Source organism: Leuciscus leuciscus (genome assembly GCF_965113295.1).
Source record: "Leuciscus leuciscus genome assembly, chromosome: 2".
NCBI classification, from domain to species: domain Eukaryota; kingdom Metazoa; phylum Chordata; class Actinopteri; order Cypriniformes; family Leuciscidae; genus Leuciscus; species Leuciscus leuciscus.
Window position 1 is genome coordinate 16222999 of NC_138726.1, and position 18541 is coordinate 16241539.

At 40.6% G+C, this 18541-nt stretch overlaps 1 protein-coding gene across 1 annotated transcript; it reads right to left on the minus strand.

Moving 5' to 3' along the window:
* Positions 1–596: 596 nt before the first annotated feature.
* On the minus strand, positions 597–5287 carry LOC309492909 (uncharacterized protein; the record flags this gene model as incomplete). Its single annotated transcript, XM_082161949.1, has 10 exons — positions 4445–5287; positions 4131–4214; positions 3935–4000; positions 3683–3829; positions 3274–3601; positions 2822–3104; positions 2284–2517; positions 1762–1939; positions 702–943; positions 597–616 (listed from the first exon to the last, which is right to left on the minus strand). Exons 1-10 carry the CDS (start codon positions 4510–4512, stop codon positions 597–599), a joined length of 1650 nt encoding a protein of 549 aa, XP_082018075.1. The 5' UTR covers positions 4513–5287.
* Positions 5288–18541: the final 13254 nt, after the last annotated feature.

Sequence of the window (18541 nt, forward strand, 5' to 3'; positions counted from 1 at the left end):
CGGGAAATGCCCACAGACCTGGAAAGGAAATGTTGTCGTTTCCGACCTGAAGAGTGCATTTCCTCCATGCCCCACATGGAAATCTTCATCCTCATGGAGGGTCATCTGCGGATGGCTCGGAGGCTGTGGAATGACATCAGGGCAGTAGAAGATGCACAGTCCCCAGGAGAGAGCAGCCTACAGGCAGTGGGTTGTGTGGCAGTATGGGTCACTGGGGAGTGGACGGCGTGTGGTGGTACCCAGCTGCTGTGTTTGGGCCATCAGGGACAGATTCCCAGATCCAAATGGACATTATGTTGGATTCATCCCAAGCAGGGTTTGACACAGCTAACTGTCCTGTGTTAAATTTCAATAGGACAGAGTTTTATTTATTTTATTTTATTTTTTAATGCAAGTTACTTGCCGTTACTTATTGCCATATTTACAGTTTCAATAAAGAATGAAAAATATGTATTGAGTTCTCTTCTTTTTAGAACATTGGAAAATCACAATCGTGACAGTTATTTTACATGACTTTATTGTAATAAAATAATGGCATTGTGCAAAATAGTGCAACGTGAAGGGATTATATTGCATGATGTTGCCGTCATCACAGCCTACTTTGGAAGGGGCTGACCTATGAAATAAAACATAAATTGTTTTTTTGTTTTTATTACAGTTTTTGATAGAGTGCAGTAGTAACATATTCAAATATAACTTACCAAGCCCTCTGCTGACTAGAGTGTCAAGTAGTTCTCCGGTAGAAGGAGCAGGAATCCCAGACAAGACACCATACTGACGGGGGTCATCTGGTCTCTTCTTCGACTTCCTTGGCACAGCTCTGCTTGACAGCTTCTTTTCAATGATGGCGCTTTGAAGGTCCCTGATGTATGCATAGTCCTTGTCCTCCTTGATGACGTAGAGGCTCCACTTTCGGGATTTTTTGTTGAAAACTTTGCCGTACCTGCAAACAAAAGAATGAAAAACGCTTACAAAAATACAAAGTGTTGTTGTTGATGATATAGGTTATGTATGTTATCGAGAACTAGGTATGAAAAGAAAAATGTTATAGAAGTTTGTATATCACATACTGTAAAGAGCCATCCGGTTTTCTCTTAGGGGGTCGTTTGATGTGGTTATTGTAATCTATAGCAGCAAGCATAGCTCTAGCAGCATACACAGGCGGTGTGAAACTGAACCTCTTGCTGGCATACATCAACATATGATTGTGAAAGGACTCGAGTTCAGCAGTGGACCTAAAAGCACATTGGGAGGAAATGTAAATGGTTTGTGATGTCAGTAATAATTTTAAATTGAGATATTTCTGAAAGCAAGCATATTCCACATAGGTAAACCCAATTTACCTGAAGTTCAGGAATTTGTGCACATTCTTGAGCCAGCGAGCATCGAGGATTCAGTTAGTCGCGAGTGTGCCTCTGATCCCTTTTTTAGCCACGCCTTGTCCCTGTCCTCTGGCAATTGACCATGCTGGCAGGCACCTAGAGCCCACTCGTGCTCTCCAGTTACATGCAGGACACCTGACCATAGTTCCTATGAACAGATGTAACATTGTTAAATAGATTATCCAGACAAATTGAAACCAATTTAACTTTATACTTTATGCTTCACAGCCTATATGAATACTTACAAAGAACTCCTCATATGTCTCAGCTGATTTGCAACAGTGCCAGAAGTGATTGCAAATGTCTTTTGTCCAGTTTATGAGCTCTTTACACCCTCTTTGTTGTCCTGCCTGTAAAAAAAAAAAAAAAAAAGACATACCATGGTGAAAACTTGAGACAACTGCATTTCATGTTCAGCTCCATTTCATGTTTGACCATCAAAAAATTGGTATTTAGAAGTGTTGAGCTTACTGATTGAATTTTTTTGGCCAGCGACTTGGAGCCATGCCACATATCCAAAGTGTGTCGGATTCCACTATCTTTGTATATTCCAGTGCCTGTATTGGTGAAAAGCATAATAGAGATAACACATTTAGGTTAGTGTATATCAATACACAATCAAACCTGTTTGTGTGTTTTTTTTTTTTTTTGCTTGGTATGAACACATGCAGCTTGATAAAACTAACAAAGGAAAAAATGGTAGAACTGTGTGACAACATGAAAAATGAAAATATACTTGACATTACAGTACTAGTAAAACATTTGGAAACATTACCTCATTGGATTCAATGGGATAATGTTTCCAAACTTTTGACTGGTACTGTATGTTATAATACAGATTTGACTGAAGTAGTGACATATAATGGAAAAAAAAATATTATTTTTCAACTATTACGCTTACTGAAAAGTGCTGATATTTGCATGTGGGCGTCTGTGCAAAACTCCACAACATCCAGTTCCTTTCGAAGGGTTTCCTCTGTTCGGATAAATCCCTCTTTCTCCATGGCCACTGAATTTCTCATGGTCTGCCTCTTGTCAATGTTCACCATGCTGATTATTTGCTCACTACTGTTGTCCATGGCTGTATATGTGCAGTATTGTGCACTAAACCCAGGACTGTCCATTCTAGCATCGCCTACAAACAGGGAAGATAAATCAAACAAATGCATATACTTCATTGTAAAAAAAGGCCAAACAGTCTTTATGAGATTTTTTCACTTTTAAGCACATGCCATTCAGCTGAAAGAGGATGACCGATGACATCATTCAGGGCAAATTTGAGATACTTTAAGCTGCTAAGCTGGTCAATGTGCACAGTAAGAGTATTTCAATTTTTTTCATTTTTGTCAACACATATGTTTGTGTTATTGTAGATGTGGGAAATTTGGTGTGCGTGCACGCGCCGTTGTATAAATGCACTTTTTTTTTAAGAAACTCACCCAAAACTACAACAGGTCCCTTTGACTGCACTTGGGCGATGACTTCATTTCTCTTCTCTGTCCAAAACTCTTCTATTGTGTCTACACAGTAAGCATCTTGGATGCGATAGAAGCTGGACCTGTCCACCATCCCCAACTTCATAAAGTCAAATAACAGGGAGATCTTCCGGTAATTGTTTCCGGAAAGAAGGATGTTTATAGCGAGCATGTAGTCACCAGCCAGCATCCCGTGTTTAAACTGTGGCTGTGACACCCATTTCCACACATGCCCGTGAGGACATACCTGCAAAAAAGAATTAGAGAATCAGCAACCTGGATTATATACCATCCCACACTTGTAACAGTCAAGTTTCTATTACAAATTTTTTTGGGGCATTGATAAAAAGTCAGACACACCCACACTATATTGTAAAATGGAAGACAAATAAAATCAACAATATAATCATACTGACCCACTCCATTACAGCCACCGTTCCTCTGGACCTGATATTTACTTGAAAAGGACCCGGTGCCTTACACTCCTGTTTATTGTGACTGTCTTTATGTGGACATACATTGACAGCCAGATGCATGTTTTGCATGAGTTGTTGAAGACTATTGTGGTACACAATGCTTCCTGCATTTTCCAGTAAATCTTCTACTGCAACGACTCTCAAAGAATCGTTGGGCATGTCTGTCTGTGCATCAGAGTCCTTGTTTGGTTCGTCATGCACGGTTTCTTCCATGGAAACGACTTGTACTGAGTCCAGCGATAATTTGGACTTTAGAGCACCGCCCGTCCTGACAGAACAACACAACATGTTACAGATTTGGAATCTATCTAAACATCTATTGAAGTGTATATTAATTTGTAATACGTACTTCACACAAATGGTTGGCCTGTAGTCTGGATCCACATCTTCATCCTCAATCTCATCAACATCCTCAGAATCTTCATCATCTGATGATGAAACCGACTCAAAGTCCATGTCTGGAGTCCAGGTGTCATCATCACTGTCCCATTCAATCCTACATAAAAACAGAATTGTTGACATCATACATGTCTGTTACCAAACTGAATTTGCAGGGATACAAACTTTTTTTTTTTTTAAAGGAAAAAAGAAAGAAACTTACATGGAATTATGAATGTCATTGAATTCCTTCTCATCTATATCACCAGATGGACCAGGGGTTACAACACTTGAAGAGATGAAAAATAAATGGACATGTGGTTTGCACGGAGATGTATCCACGAACACCAATGTGTCTTTGATTTGGTAAAAGTATCTTCAACACAATAAGCTATCACAAAAGATTTGTGTATGCATACCTCTCAACCGTCTGAATGTCTGATGTGCCCTGGAGATTGATGAGAGCCAGATCATGAATATCTTCATCTGAGAATTCACCACCACTAAAATAGGAAAAAAAACAACAACAAAAAAACAACATCAATTGAAATATGCCTTGGGATTGTAAAGGGAGATCTCACATCCTTGTCTTTTGACTGTTTAAAATGTCTTCACACCATGGGTTGAAAATGCAAAAGTAGACAACTCTCTTCCCCCGTGTCCTGAAAAGCTAAAAGGTGTCAATTTCATGGACATATATTGAAGCTATAGACAGGTCTAAATTCGCACTTACCGGTCAGAATCTGATGAAAAAATGGTTGAAGCTGCTGGAGCTAGTGGGGCTTTGAATCCCATCTTCATTGGAGTAGATGAAACTGGTCCTCTCTCATAGCTGAAAGAAGTGAACACATAAAGCCTTGAAGGAATGAGCACTTACAATTATGACTGATTGACGTCATTTACTTTCACAACATTGCTTAGTCGCTTCAATCTAATGACCTCGCTAATGACACATCATATGTAAAGTTGACTTTCGACACTTGAACTTAGTTGCTTCATCAACAATTCAATGTCACCATTGTCCTAACAAAATAGCTCAGAGGCACACGTTTGAGTTCACGCCCACGCAAGATTAGCAACACATGCAATGGTCTATGTTCGATCGGCTCGAACAGAAAACCGCTAGGCCTACTGAAATAGTCAAGCACTTCAAGAAATATAATTACTTTGACCCGTGATAGGCGATGCTAAACGGCTAACATTCCAATGCCGACCGGCAGCATGAGCATTTTGTCAGACTGATAAAAAGCTATTTATGTAACACCTCACACCATAAAAGTATAAATAAATGCTTACCTGCTCAACAAAAAGTCAGCCATGTCAGCGTCGGTTTTAAGTCCAAGGTTTCTCTGAAGCTTCCTCCAACGGGCAATGGTGGACCCTATATTGATTCTGCTTTGAGTCCGGCGTTCTTCACATTTTTTTTAAAATCTCTGCTCTTTCCTCAATTGACTTTCTCTTTCTTCCATCCTTGACTGTTGGGGCGAGCAGGGGCTGCTTGCTGCTGTCGGTTTGTTGGTTTTTCTCCATTGCTGAGTTGATGCTACTTGCCCGCGAAATTTCATGTCGCAGGAGGGGGGCGGGGTGGGGTGCGGTGGGTGGAGACGCGAGCGCCAGGTGGAGTTTCAAGTGGAGCAGGGGATTGGATGAGAGCAGTTAACACTAGAAGTGCCAGAATTCCATAACTACTAGAACTGCCGCAAGCGGTCATTTTGACCGCTAGATTCAAAACAATATATATCTTTAATGATAAATAGCCAATTGAGAGATTAATTCATTTATTGAATTAGGATATCTTTTAAAAACAAAACAACACCAAAATGTACATTTAAACAAGTTTAATTATACATTTATAAATAATAATAAAATTTGTAGCCTACCGCAATTATCGCATATTCACAACAGATAGGCTACATTTCCATATCCATTCAACATAACTCAGAACAAGATAATAACAACTGAAAGTATCATAATTAATTATAAAATATTTTATTTTAATATAATAACAGAAAAAATAGGCTAATAGAAAAAAGCTGGAAACGAGCTGATCTAAAACAAAACAATGAAGAATCAAGAAGGAAGAATAGGCTACAGAAACATAAAAACACTAGCCTATATTACAAATTGTATGTTAACTATTTACATCAATATAGTGCTATTTAAGCTTCACAGTCAAGGCAAGTGACCTCTCTTCTCCTCGCACAATTTCCACACATGGGTTTGCGGCATTTGCAGCAGGTGTCGTGGGTTTTGTTTTTAATACAGCTTTTCCGAACCTGGCACTGCCTCCGCTTTGGTGTCTGCTGCGGTGGTTGCTTCTGCTGCTGACTGGAACCTTGTGCCTGGAACTGCAACACTGCTCCTTTCTCCTCCATGAACTGTGCTCTCAGCTCCTCTGCAAGTTGCTGCATGAACTTCCTCCGAGGTAATTTGCTGCTGGTGCACTCCTTGAAGAGGATGTGGGCATTGTTCCCAGCCAGGTCAAGGATGTTATAAAACACAGCGACTGGCCATCTACGTGTACCGCCTTTCACCGAGTATCCCCTTGCCATCTGGTCTAGGACGTCCACGCCGTACTTGGTGTTATTATAGTACGTCACCGACTCGGGCTTTGCCTTCGGCCCATCGGTGATGCCCACGCTTGTGTGCACGGAGCTCAAAATACACACATTCTTCCGCGGCTTTCCCTGGTAGATGGTGAGCGTTGCGTCAGCACATTTCAGCACCTTTGTGCTGAACAGCTCCGCTTGTTCTTTCGCGGAAGGGGGCAACTCACGTTTCGTTTTCCCCACGGTGCCAACCAGGCTGGTCTTCTTTGCCTGTAAGGCGGTGGCCAGTTTGAGCGACGTGAAGAAGTTATCCGTGGTGATATTTCTTCCCTTCCCAAGGAATGGCTCCGCCAGTCTCAGCACCACACTCTCTCCCACAAGCTGACCTCTGCTCCGCGTCTCCTTTCCCAGATACGGAGCCCCATTCAGCATATATTTGGTTTGTACATCTGCAGCCAGCCAAAATTTGATGCCGAATTTATCAGGCTTATTCCCCATATACTGAATAAATTTGCACCGGGCCTTGGTGGGGAACAGCTGCTCATCAATTGTGATGTCGGCACCGGGCTTGTAGCAGGCTATGCTGTTCTGAACGAACTTGTTCCAAGTGGCCGACACCAGGGCAAACTTGTCATCCTGCAGGCGCACACGTCTGGTCTCCTTTTCATCGAACCGCAGGAATCTCATTATCTCCCTGAAGCGATTTCTGGCCATGGTTTCCTTGAAAGATGGAAAGCCCCATTTTTCTGACCACATGCTGTCTAACTCCTTGTTTTTTGCACCTTGTGCGCCACGGATATATAGCAGGGCTATGAAGGCTTTTAGTTCAGCCACTGTGAGTTTCCATGAGCTGTCACCACGATGCCGATGTGTCTCAGCCACAGTGCAGTCCCTGATATGCTTCAGCATTCCTTCATCAAACACACACAAGAAGGCAGTGAGCGCATCTTCGATGTTGCGCTTGGCATGCGCTGTTGGGCCAGCAGCTTCAGTCAGGACATTTTGGCTCTGCCTTCTCCCTGGACGTTCAGTTGACTGAAGGACCGTCCACACCGTCCCATCCTTCCCTTTTTCCACAGCCGTCTCTGTCTCTAAGGGCGGACTGAGCACAGTTGGCTCAAGAGAAGGACTACAACTGGTCTGGGAGGGCCTATAACAATAATAATAGCATAATAAAATAGCTATTTTAATATAAAACTACTTTTTGCTTAGGCCAATAAAATGTAGAAGTGCCCGTAGGGCTGTAACGATACACCAAACCCACGATTCGGTTTGAATAAAATACAATAAATTAATTAAATATTTTATTAATTAAATATATATATACACTCACCTAAAGGATTATTAGGAACACCATACTAATACTGTGTTTGACCCCCTTTCGCCTTCAGAACTGCCTTAATTCTACGTGGCATTGATTCAACAAGGTGCTGAAAGCATTCTTTAGAAATGTTGGCCCATATTGATAGGATAGCATCTTGCAGTTGATGGAGATTTGTGGGATGCACATCCAGGGCACGAAGCTCCCGTTCCACCACATCCCAAAGATGCTCTATTTGGTTGAGATCTGGTGACTGTGGGGGCCATTTTAGTACAGTGAACTCATTGTCATGTTCAAGAAACCAATTTGAAATGATTCGAGCTTTGTGACATGGTGCATTATCCTGCTGGAAGTAGCCATCAGAGGATGGGTACATGGTGGTCATAAAGGGATGGACATGGTCAGAAACAATGCTCAGGTAGGCCGTGGCATTTAAACGATGCCCAATTGGCACTAAGGGGCCTAAAGTGTGCCAAGAAAACATCCCCCACACCATTACACCACCACCACCAGCCTGCACAATGGTAACAAGGCATGATGGATCCATGTTCTCATTCTGTTTACGCCAAATTTTGACTCTACCATCTGAATCTCTCAACAGAAATCGAGACTCATCAGACCAGGCAACATTTTTCCAGTCTTCAACTGTCCAATTTTGGTGAGCTCATGCAAATTGTAGCCTCTTTTTCCTATTTGTAGTGGAGATGAGTGGTACCCGGTGGGGTCTTCTGCTGTTGTAGCCCATCCGCCTCAAGGTTGTGCGTGTTGTGGCTTCACAAATGCTTTGCTGCATATCTCGGTTGTAACGAGTGGTTATTTCAGTCAAAGTTGCTTTTCTATCAGCTTGAATCAGTCGGCCCATTCTCCTCTGACCTCTAGCATCAACAAGGCATTTTCGCCCACAGGACTGCCGCATACTGGATGTTTTTCCCTTTTCACACCATTCTTTGTAAACCCTAGAAATGGTTGTGCGTGAAAATCCCAGTAACTGAGCAGATTGTGAAATACTCAGACCGGCCCGTCTGGCACCAACAACCATGCCACGCTCAAAATTGCTTAAATCACCTTTCTTTCCCATTCTGACATTCAGTTTGGAGTTCAGGAGATTGTCTAAACCAGGACCACACCCCTAAATGCATTGAAGCAACTGCCATGTGATTGGTTGATTAGATAATTGCATTAATGAGAAATTGAACAGGTGTTCCTAATAATCCTTTAGGTGAGTGTATAGCCAAATAGAATGGCTAAAATAAATAAAAAATGGCCAAAGCTATAACACTTCTGTTTACTTTGTAACAACTGTTGAAAAACAAACTAAACTAAACTAAATTAACATGTAAACATTTATATATATGAAACATTGATTAAAATGAACATATAATTAATACAAAACGAAATTCTCTTTAAAGAAAGGCTTTGTGCTTTCTGTTTGAGGTCTCTGTGAAAGTTTTAATGCAATATTTAGTGCCGCATTCAGAGCGCTCAAGTCCGTAACATTGTTTTTTCCTCATAAATGTGAACACGAAAAAAAAAAAAAAAAAGAAAAAAAAATTTATGTTCTGTGGAGGGCCAACCCTTCTTCATCAGGTGAGAAGTATTACTTTTGGTTTGCGCAGTGTAATGCACAGAATTACTAAAAAAATATTTTGCCACCTATTTTTTTTTATTTATTTTTTACCGTAACGCATTTGTATTTCCCTCATATTAAATTTAAAATCCATATTTAGACTTAGCCTATATTTTTCTAATGTTTTGTAATATTTTTCTTTATGATATATAAACAGAAGTTTCAATATATTAGTATTAAATTTATATTTCAAGTTTTGACTGCAAATGTCACGTCCATAAAGCTGGAATTGTCCAACTTTAAATAATTTATCCTCAACTAGTTTTGTGGTGTAGGTCTACGTATTTTATAATGTTAATTTCAAATAATACTAATAGTAATTTGAAGATGTGGTAGCATTAGATCTGGACGGGAAGGATAACTCTGGGAATTGTTATCCTTCCCTACAATAATAATTGTATTCTTCTTACTCACACCGCGACACAGGTTCGTGGCTCTGAGTATCGCGATTTCAGTTTTATTTTGCGTATCGTTACAGTCCTAAGTGCCGGTACAGTGAGTACCGCCCCACTTCGGGCACTGAACAAAACACAGAGCAGCGGAGCTCACCAGGATCATCTGACATGAGCGGAACATCTGGATCCGCCGTGTCTGATGATAGCAGCCGCCTCTTTTTCCTTGATGTGGACTCGGACTCTGAATCACTCTCTGATGATGAGGAAATTATTTCGTGCACCCAGGAAACGTCACTGTCACTTTCCACATCCGATTGTTCCCCTGCATCCGAATCATCACTCTGTAAGTTCTGAAGCATCTCCAGGGCCATGGTTCCAGTCATGTTCCTCTTCATTCGCTCATTCATTTTAGACATTTTATTTTAGCCTAGCAATATTGCCTATAGATAACGTAGTTATATATTATTAGCCTAATATACTTTTTGTATGTAGAAATTAGCATATACGCTAACTCCTAGGACCGTTACTGACCTTTTCTGTTGACAGTGACAGAGACAAACGTCAACCGCGGGAAATTTAACAAAAGAATACCGCGAAATTGAGTGCGGTCAATTTGACCGTCTATGGCCGAAATAGGTAAATATGTTCATTTTTTTGTTTGCCTTATGTGTAATAAATATGAAAAACATTTCAAACGAAAATACACACACTTTTAGGAAAAGTCAGGTACCAGCAGGATTTTATTTATTTTTTCCACAAAGTTATTGCAGATATAAAATTCAAAACGGTCAAAATGACCGCCATGGCAGTTCTAGTGTTAACCAATGTAAGCTGTCCGGCCGGACAGCTTACATTGGTCAACTTCTCTGTGGGTGTACACCCAATAGAGTGAATGGATTTTTTTCATTCTTTTTTCTCTTCATATTGTTAGGATTGTACTGTAGAACCATAACCAGCATCTAAACGAGGTTATTAATAATGAACAATCTTTGAAATCGTAGACCATAGCTTTAAGTGTAAAATACCGAACTTGTTCTTTAAATGTAATTTCTATTGAGACTTGTATTTCATGTATTTATATCTGTAATGGTGAAGTTACAATTCATAAACTTACAATTTAGTCAACACATCAAAATAAATGTACTTCTTTAAAGCACAAGATTATTAAAACAATGAATAAATAACTACTTTTAAGTAAAACATTTAATTTGACATTATTACAGTGCACGTTTTAAGGTTTACTTAAAGGGATCCTTCAGGATTTAGCATTAAGCTTTGTATTAGTAGAAAATCTGTAGTATTTTCGAATTACCGTGCTTTCCTCCCTCATATCCCCCTGAGACGAGATATTTATGTATTTTTTGTCTGGAAAAAATCCTCCGATGACGCAAAGATCGTCATTTTGTTTCATCGGAGGATTTTTTGGCCAGAGGCTAAAGACTACAGCCAGTAGGAGGAGCTCGTTCCGCATGTTTTCAACCCGCCCATAGAGGGTGGGATCTCACTCACAGAATGTACACAGTGACAGTCATCTTTCTTTGGAAGCTAAGCTAGCAGGCTCTTGTTCTGTGGAGAAAGCTGACTAGTAGGAGAAAGCTGAGGTAGGGGTTACCATCCTCTTTTTCCCGGACATGTCCGGCCGTCGAGATCGTCCAAAATGTCCGGGATTCAGCTTTTGCTTTCTGCAGTCGCCATTCATTGTTTACATGCACACCTTTGTTTCAATCTAACTGAATTCATTCCGATTGGTGAATCTGAATGTAGTGTTTACATGAACGCTAAACAAGTGATCCGTTGATGTGCATTTTAACATTGCTGAGAAAATTCCCGCTCCTCCGTGAGAGATACGAGACCAGTGCGTCTTTGACTGCAGCGCGACCTGCTCATCGGTAATCACGCCACCGGCCTCGCGCCGTTCTCCCGCGCCCCTCAGCCTCGTCCTGCTCGCCACAGTAAACATAATGAATGGCGACTGTCGAACGCAAAAGCCGAATCCCGGACATTTTGGGCGATCTCGAAATACCGGGGAGACTCACTAGTAGCTAATCCTTGTTGTTTAACTGCTGAGCTCTCTTACCGGGAGGCGTGGCTTGGGAGTGGCCTCCTAGGGCAGCGAAGCAAGTGCATTCTGGGAGTTGTTGGCTTTCATCCACATAAGCCAAAAATACATTTTCTGGCTTTTCTCAGTCTAGAAAGCTCCAAATTCAAAAATAATTTCACATTTCTTCTACATAAATGACCCATTTTAAATACACATTCATCTTTCCAGAGGTGAAGTATCCCTTTAAGTGTATTAAGAAACATAGTCATGAAATTGTTCTCACTGTGCAAATATATAGGCCTACTGCATATATAAACAACACAGTCAAATACAGTTTCTACTGCAGCACGGTTTTACCGGTCACAAAAAAGAATGACATGGTTAACTGTTGAGTTAGTCATCTCAGTTTTACGTTTATAAGATGATTGTGCCTAGAAAGATAATTGTGTTATGTTTGTCTGGCTAAAATGTAGGCTATATTTGGTAGAGTGCACATCTCAGATCCACATGTTCCATTACTACATGCCTCCGGCTGCCGCTTGCAGGATTAAACCTGTTATCGGTGTACAGGTGCTGAGGGAAATTTACTGGGAATTCTGGGAATAGAGACGATGGGAAGTCTGCCGGCTGATAAGAGTGTGTGTGATGTGATTTAAAAAGAGAAACTCAGTCTTAAAAAAAGAAATTGCGGGGCTCGGTACTGGGCCCCTTTATTTTTCCATTTAGCCAACATTGTTCTTTCCTTCCTTATTTCACATATTTTTGTTCAGCACTGTTCAGCAGGAATATGTATACAACCATAAACATCTGATTGCCCTCCAGGAAATAATGTTAATAAGTGAGATACTAGACATTTAAGGAAAGATCGGGCCACTTTTGTGCAGTAGGTCAAATCTCAGCAGACATTTGCAGCGACATTTAAATGAACCATTATTCACGTGCAGACAGTGTTTTAGATGGTTACTGAGAGCGAGGGAGTTTTGCAGGGAAAGGTGTATCTGCATTAGCAGACAGCAGACGGCTCTGTGCAATTTTCTTCTAAAGGCAGACGTAGGAAGTCAGGATTTCATTATTCACCACACTTATCTCAAAGCCTGCGTCTGTACACACACACACACTCGTGCTAACCAGCTCTCTCCCACACAGCTTCATCTCATATATGCATTTGGATAAAATGTATAAATAATTTAGCTGCAGACATTGTGGGTGCTTATCCAAGTCTTAACCTCCTCTCTCCCTCTGTAAGCTGAATGTTAACTAATTATTTTGTGTTATCTTGCTGCATGGCTTGAGGCTCTATCAGACTAGTGCACATGCAGAACAGATAAGACTGCGGTGGAGAAGCAAAAACAGAGAGAGAGAGAGAAAGAGAGAGAGAGACAGAGAGTGAGTGACTGGGTATTCTGTCTGTAAAACTGGTGGCTGTGTTTCGTTGATGTCTCATTATTATAAATATTACTCATTGGCATAAGCAAGTGTTGGGCAAGCAACTCAAAAATATTTTACTTGCTGAGCTACCAACAGAAGCAAAATGAGTTCAGTTGACAATATATTAAGCTTAAAAAGTAGTGAATTTATCTAAAAGCTACAAGATCATTTTGAATAATGAATAATCTATATTCTAGTGTAACCTTTAGCTCATATACACTTATAAGATGCACAATCTCTTATGAGTAAATGTACCAAAAATATGTATGAGTCATCCTGTACTAGACCTGTTGAAATTAAATTTATTTATAAAATTATTATTGTCCGGCGACAGCCATGACGTCACTACTAGTGCAACCAGTAAGTATAAAAGGGCACCTAGAGAACATGTCATCCTCTTTTTGTCTTCAGGGACTGTTTTGCTGATACTGTGAGAAATTATGGCTTCTGACAAATTATGGCTTCTGACAAACACTTCAGGAAGTGTACTGACCCGTGTAAGAGATTTCTTACACCTGGTAACACTGGTAACATGTCCTCTGCGTCTTCTGTTTGGGTGAGGAGCACGTGCGCTTGGTCCTTGCGCTTGGTCTGCGTGCACGAACTGTGAGCGTTTTTCTATCAAAAATCTACAATTACAAAAATGTACTACTATACAAAATTATATTAAATATCTACCTCTCGCACCAAGACGGAGAGGAGACTAAGATCGTGGGGATCTCAGATGGAGCTTGCTGAGGAGTTTGAGAGAGGTGTAAATCTATCGCGCCCCTCAGCAGCTGAAGGGGGTGAGCTGCTGGGAGAGGATGCGCTGTCAAGTTAATTAGAACGTAGTTAGGCCGTTCCCTTTAAAAAAAATTTAATTAATAAAAAAAATTTTTAAGCAGTGTGGGTCTCCGTTCCCCTCCGTGGGCCTCCGTTTAGCCGACTAGTGATTGCTGAAGTGGGTTTTTTTCGGACTCAGAGAAAACTTTCCGTAATTATTATGGCTTTAGTTTAACCCATGGGCTATAATGGCGGAAGGTTGTAGGCTCACCAGCCTCACCAGAGCTGCACATAAGGCTCTATGTGGACTCCTCTCATTTAAAAACTGAGAGTTGGTATTTTGAGTCTCTAGTCGCCCAGATTTATAGATATACATTTACAGAGGATATTAGAGTAGCACAGGTAGTAGGCTGAGCCTCCCTGGGGGCTCGTAGTCAGAGGCATGGTTAGGCTTCCTCTCACTCCAGAGAGTTATCATTTGAGGCCTCCACTCTCTAGAGCTTTGACAGAGTGACTATAGTTTAGCAAGTCCCATATGGATGTTGTAGGCCTCCTCTCATTGGAGAGTCATCATGCTGAGGCCTCCATCCTTCAGAGCTCCATGCGAACAGCCTTGTCTTTTTGCAGGTAGAGTTTGAGAAGAGGCCTCTCTCTCTTACTAACAGAGAGTTGTTTTTAGGCCCCTAGCTCCCTGAGCTCTGAGTTGGATATATCTAAACCTAGCTGTTTTTTCCACGTGGATTTGTTGTGCAAAGACCACATCGGTGTGAGAGTGGCCGACCTCCTCTTCTTCTTTGAGAGTCTTCCTGCTGAGGCCTCCGCTCCCCATAGCCCTGTGTAGGCGTTATATGTCTCTGGATTATAGACTGTGGTCATAGAGCTGGACAACATGCTTACTGACATTGACATGCTCAGTTCGAGCTAACGTTACTCCTCTCATTCTTTAGAGTCATTTTGCAGAGTACGTTGCTCCCTAGAAGCCCCTACACAAACCAGATATTCTCCTGAGAATCGGGGCTGCTCTAAATGCAGACGCCAGCAGCCCCCCTGAAGAAGGTGGCTGGCCGCTGAGTGTGTCACCCTGGGCTAAGCAAGCTTAGAGGGTTTATGTAAGCAGTCTGGTTCATGAAAATCTCCCTTCAGAGCTGTATGCGCTTTTGTGAGTTGTTGGCCCCCTCTGAGCCTCCTGTACAGTAAGCGCCTCAGGTTGAGCGGGTATAAAACCTCCTAACAGCATTGTGTTAAAAGCTCCCTAGGGCTCTGAGTTTAGCATTGTGTGGTGAGGCCCTTCAGGCGCCTCCGTGATGTTGTTTCCAAGAAACGTAGATAATACTCCCCTCGGTTATTTCTACAGAAATTCTCAGTTTCACCGATAGCTGCCGGGTATGCCTAGTACTCCACTAGTTTTAAGAGGGTCATTATGCAGAATACTTCACCTCTGGTCGAACCATAACAGGCCTTCACAAGGTTTTTGGCCTCTATTTTCCCAGCAGGCAGGACATGTTAAGGTGACTGGTTTCCAGTTAAAAGCCTCCCTCAGACGACCAGGCTGCCCCAGATACAAACTTTAGTACTCTCCTGTATTTGAAGGGTCGTCATGCTGAGTATGTCGCCTGCGGCCACATTGCTAACCTGTATGGATGTTGTAGGCTTCCTCTCATCTGAGAGTCATCGTGCTGAGGTCTCCATCCTCCAGAGCTCTATGCAAACAGATGTGTCTTTGCATAGAGAAGAGGCCTCTCTCTATCAATAACAGAGAGTTGTGTATATCTGAGCTTAGCTGTCTTCAAAAAAAAAAAAAAAAAAATCATGTGACAGGCCTCTTCTTCAAGAGTCATCCTGCTGCAAACAGCTTCATCTTTGCAGGTAGAGCTAGAAAAGAGGTCTCTCTCTCTCTCTCTCTCTCTCTCTCTCTCTCTCTCTCTCTCTCTCTCATAATAGAGAGTTATCCTTTAGGACCTTCGCTCCCTGAGTTCTGTGTTGGCTGTTGGGTATGTCTAAACTTACTAGAAACACTAGAAACTCTCTGGTGTGAGTATGGCAGGCCTCCTCTTCCTTAAGAGTCATCTTGCTGAGGCCTCCATCCCTCACAGCTCCATGCAAACAGCTTTGCAGGTAGAGTTAAAGAAGAGGCCTCTCTCAATAACAGAGAGTTGTTCTCTAGACCCCTCGCTCAATGAGCTCTGCGTTATGCATATCTTATCTGTGAAGGAGCTATCTGTCTCTGGTTAGAGACTGTGGTCAAGTTCATTCTTAAAAGAAAACAGGTTGTTGGCTTCAGCTGATAAAGCATGATAGCCTCCCTGGTATAGGGGTTGACGAAAGGTCCCCCTGAAAGTAATAGGCTAGGGCCCATAGGGTCTGGGCCATACTCCCGTAAAGGAACCTCCCTTCTAAAGCCTAGTTCACACTACAGGATTTTAAGCCTAATTTGCAAATTAACGAGCTCGCCGACAGGTCGGTCTGTAATTGTGTGCAAATCTGCGGGTGAGCCGCGCTCGCCAATCTTTGTGTGTGAAATACTAAACGACGTATAAAAAATGCTCGCTGACACATCGCCGACGCCTCGGCGACGGCAGACAAATATCTAGCATGCTAAATATCTGGAGCTGTCGGCCGACTCGATAGCCTGTGGTGTCACGTGTCGCAACGAGCAACAGCCAATGAGAGAGCAAGGCATGAGTTCACCGAAAGAAAAATAGTAGCAGCACCAGCAATGGCTTCAAGAAAAATGTGGAACCAAAAAATGGAGCAACATTTAATAGAACTTTGGCAGGAGCTTGAATGCCTCTATGATGTTTCAAACGAGATGTACCACAACCGAGCTGAGAAAGAGAAGAGGTGGACAGAAGTCGCTAATGCTCTTCAACAGCCAGGTGAGCTAACATTAAATATGTTAATTAATTAGCATGATGAGATATAGAATAGTAGATGTATTCACATGGCAGCTGTAATAACGAAATATTCATTGTATGTATTAATAATTCAAATGGACACTACATGGCTATTACTTTATAAATTGTATCATAATTGGGTAACACTTTATAATAACGTTCAGTTGTAAGTCTTTTATAAGTGGTTAGTTAATGATGAACTTATAATTTACAAAACATTCATAAATGATTAGCAAGTGATATACTAAAATTTTATGCATGTTTTGTCAATTCCGTAACAAGTCATTTACAAGTGATTAGTATATGATTAACTAATCATTTACGAAACATGACTATGCGTTCATAAATGATTAATAAGTGATATGTTCATTATTTTATGTATGTCTTGTAGATTCAGTTAAGTCATTTACAATTGATTAGCTAATGATTAACTAATCATTTACAAAACATGACTATACGTTTCATAAATGTTAAAAAAATTGTTCAATTTGTTTATATGTTTTGCTCACATCAGGTGCACAGTGGTTAAAGACTCCATGTGTTTCAGAGAAAACAGCATGAACGCATGAATAAATCATTTACAACACTTTCTGCATCCCCTAATCTAAAGTGTAAACTATTCATCACTTGTAAATGTGTTACACATCATTCCTAAATACGATTCGTTGATATTATGCCTTATTGATTCTTGAAGAGGTAATCTAGGAATGATGTATAACACATTTACAAGTGATGAATGGTTTACACTTTAGATTAGAGGACGCAGAAAGTGTTGTAAATTATTTATTCATGCGTTTACACATCATTGTGTTGAACACTGTTACTGACCTGTTACAAATTATCTGTACATGTGTATACAAGGCATTTACAACACTTTCTGCACCCTCTAATTGCTACATACATACAAAAAAACCAACATAATTTATTGAACATTTATGAAACGCATATTCATGTTTTGTAAATGATTAGTTAATCATTAGCTAATCAAATGTAAATGACTTATTACTGAATATACAAAACATACATACAATAATTAACATATCACTTATTAATAATTTATGAACCGCATAGTCATGTTTCGTAAATGATTAGTTAATCATTAGCTAATCACTTGTAAATGACTTGTAACATAATTTACTAAAACATGCATAACTTGCTAATCATTTATGAATGTTTTGTAAACGATTAGTTCATCATTAACTAACCACTTATAAATGATTTACAACTGAACGCTATTATAAAGTGTTACCCATAATGGTTGTACTTTAGTTTATTTTCATCAAATGTACAGTTAAAGTTGTAGTCAAGGTGTAGTAGAATATTCAGTCGCATGGTGATATTGTTCTAATGGTGATATTGTCTTTGTAATTGAGATTTTATACTAGGCGAGGATGAAAATCTCATATTTTCTTTTATTGCATCTCCATTTACTCTGTAATGGTAACATAAATATAGGTTCAATTAAATTAAAATGTTAAAATAAAAGATAAATTAGCTTCTGATGGAGACCAGAAATATGCATCTAGGCCTAATGGTACCTGATTATTTTTGCTGGATTTTTGTAGCCACATTGTTAAAGGCAGTTTGAAACAGACAAATAATTTCTGGAGTGCTTAACAAATTACAACAATAAAATGTATTTCTTGTTTTCCTCCTTCAGTTGACGACATTTAGACCAGAGCAATATCCCTGCGAACGCAGTATTGTAGGTTGCTGAAACCAAAACCAAGTGGGAGTGGCAGCAAACCCATGACACCAAGGCTGTGTCTCCTCAGAGCAATGGGTTTCATTAAAAGCTGCATTGTTCACT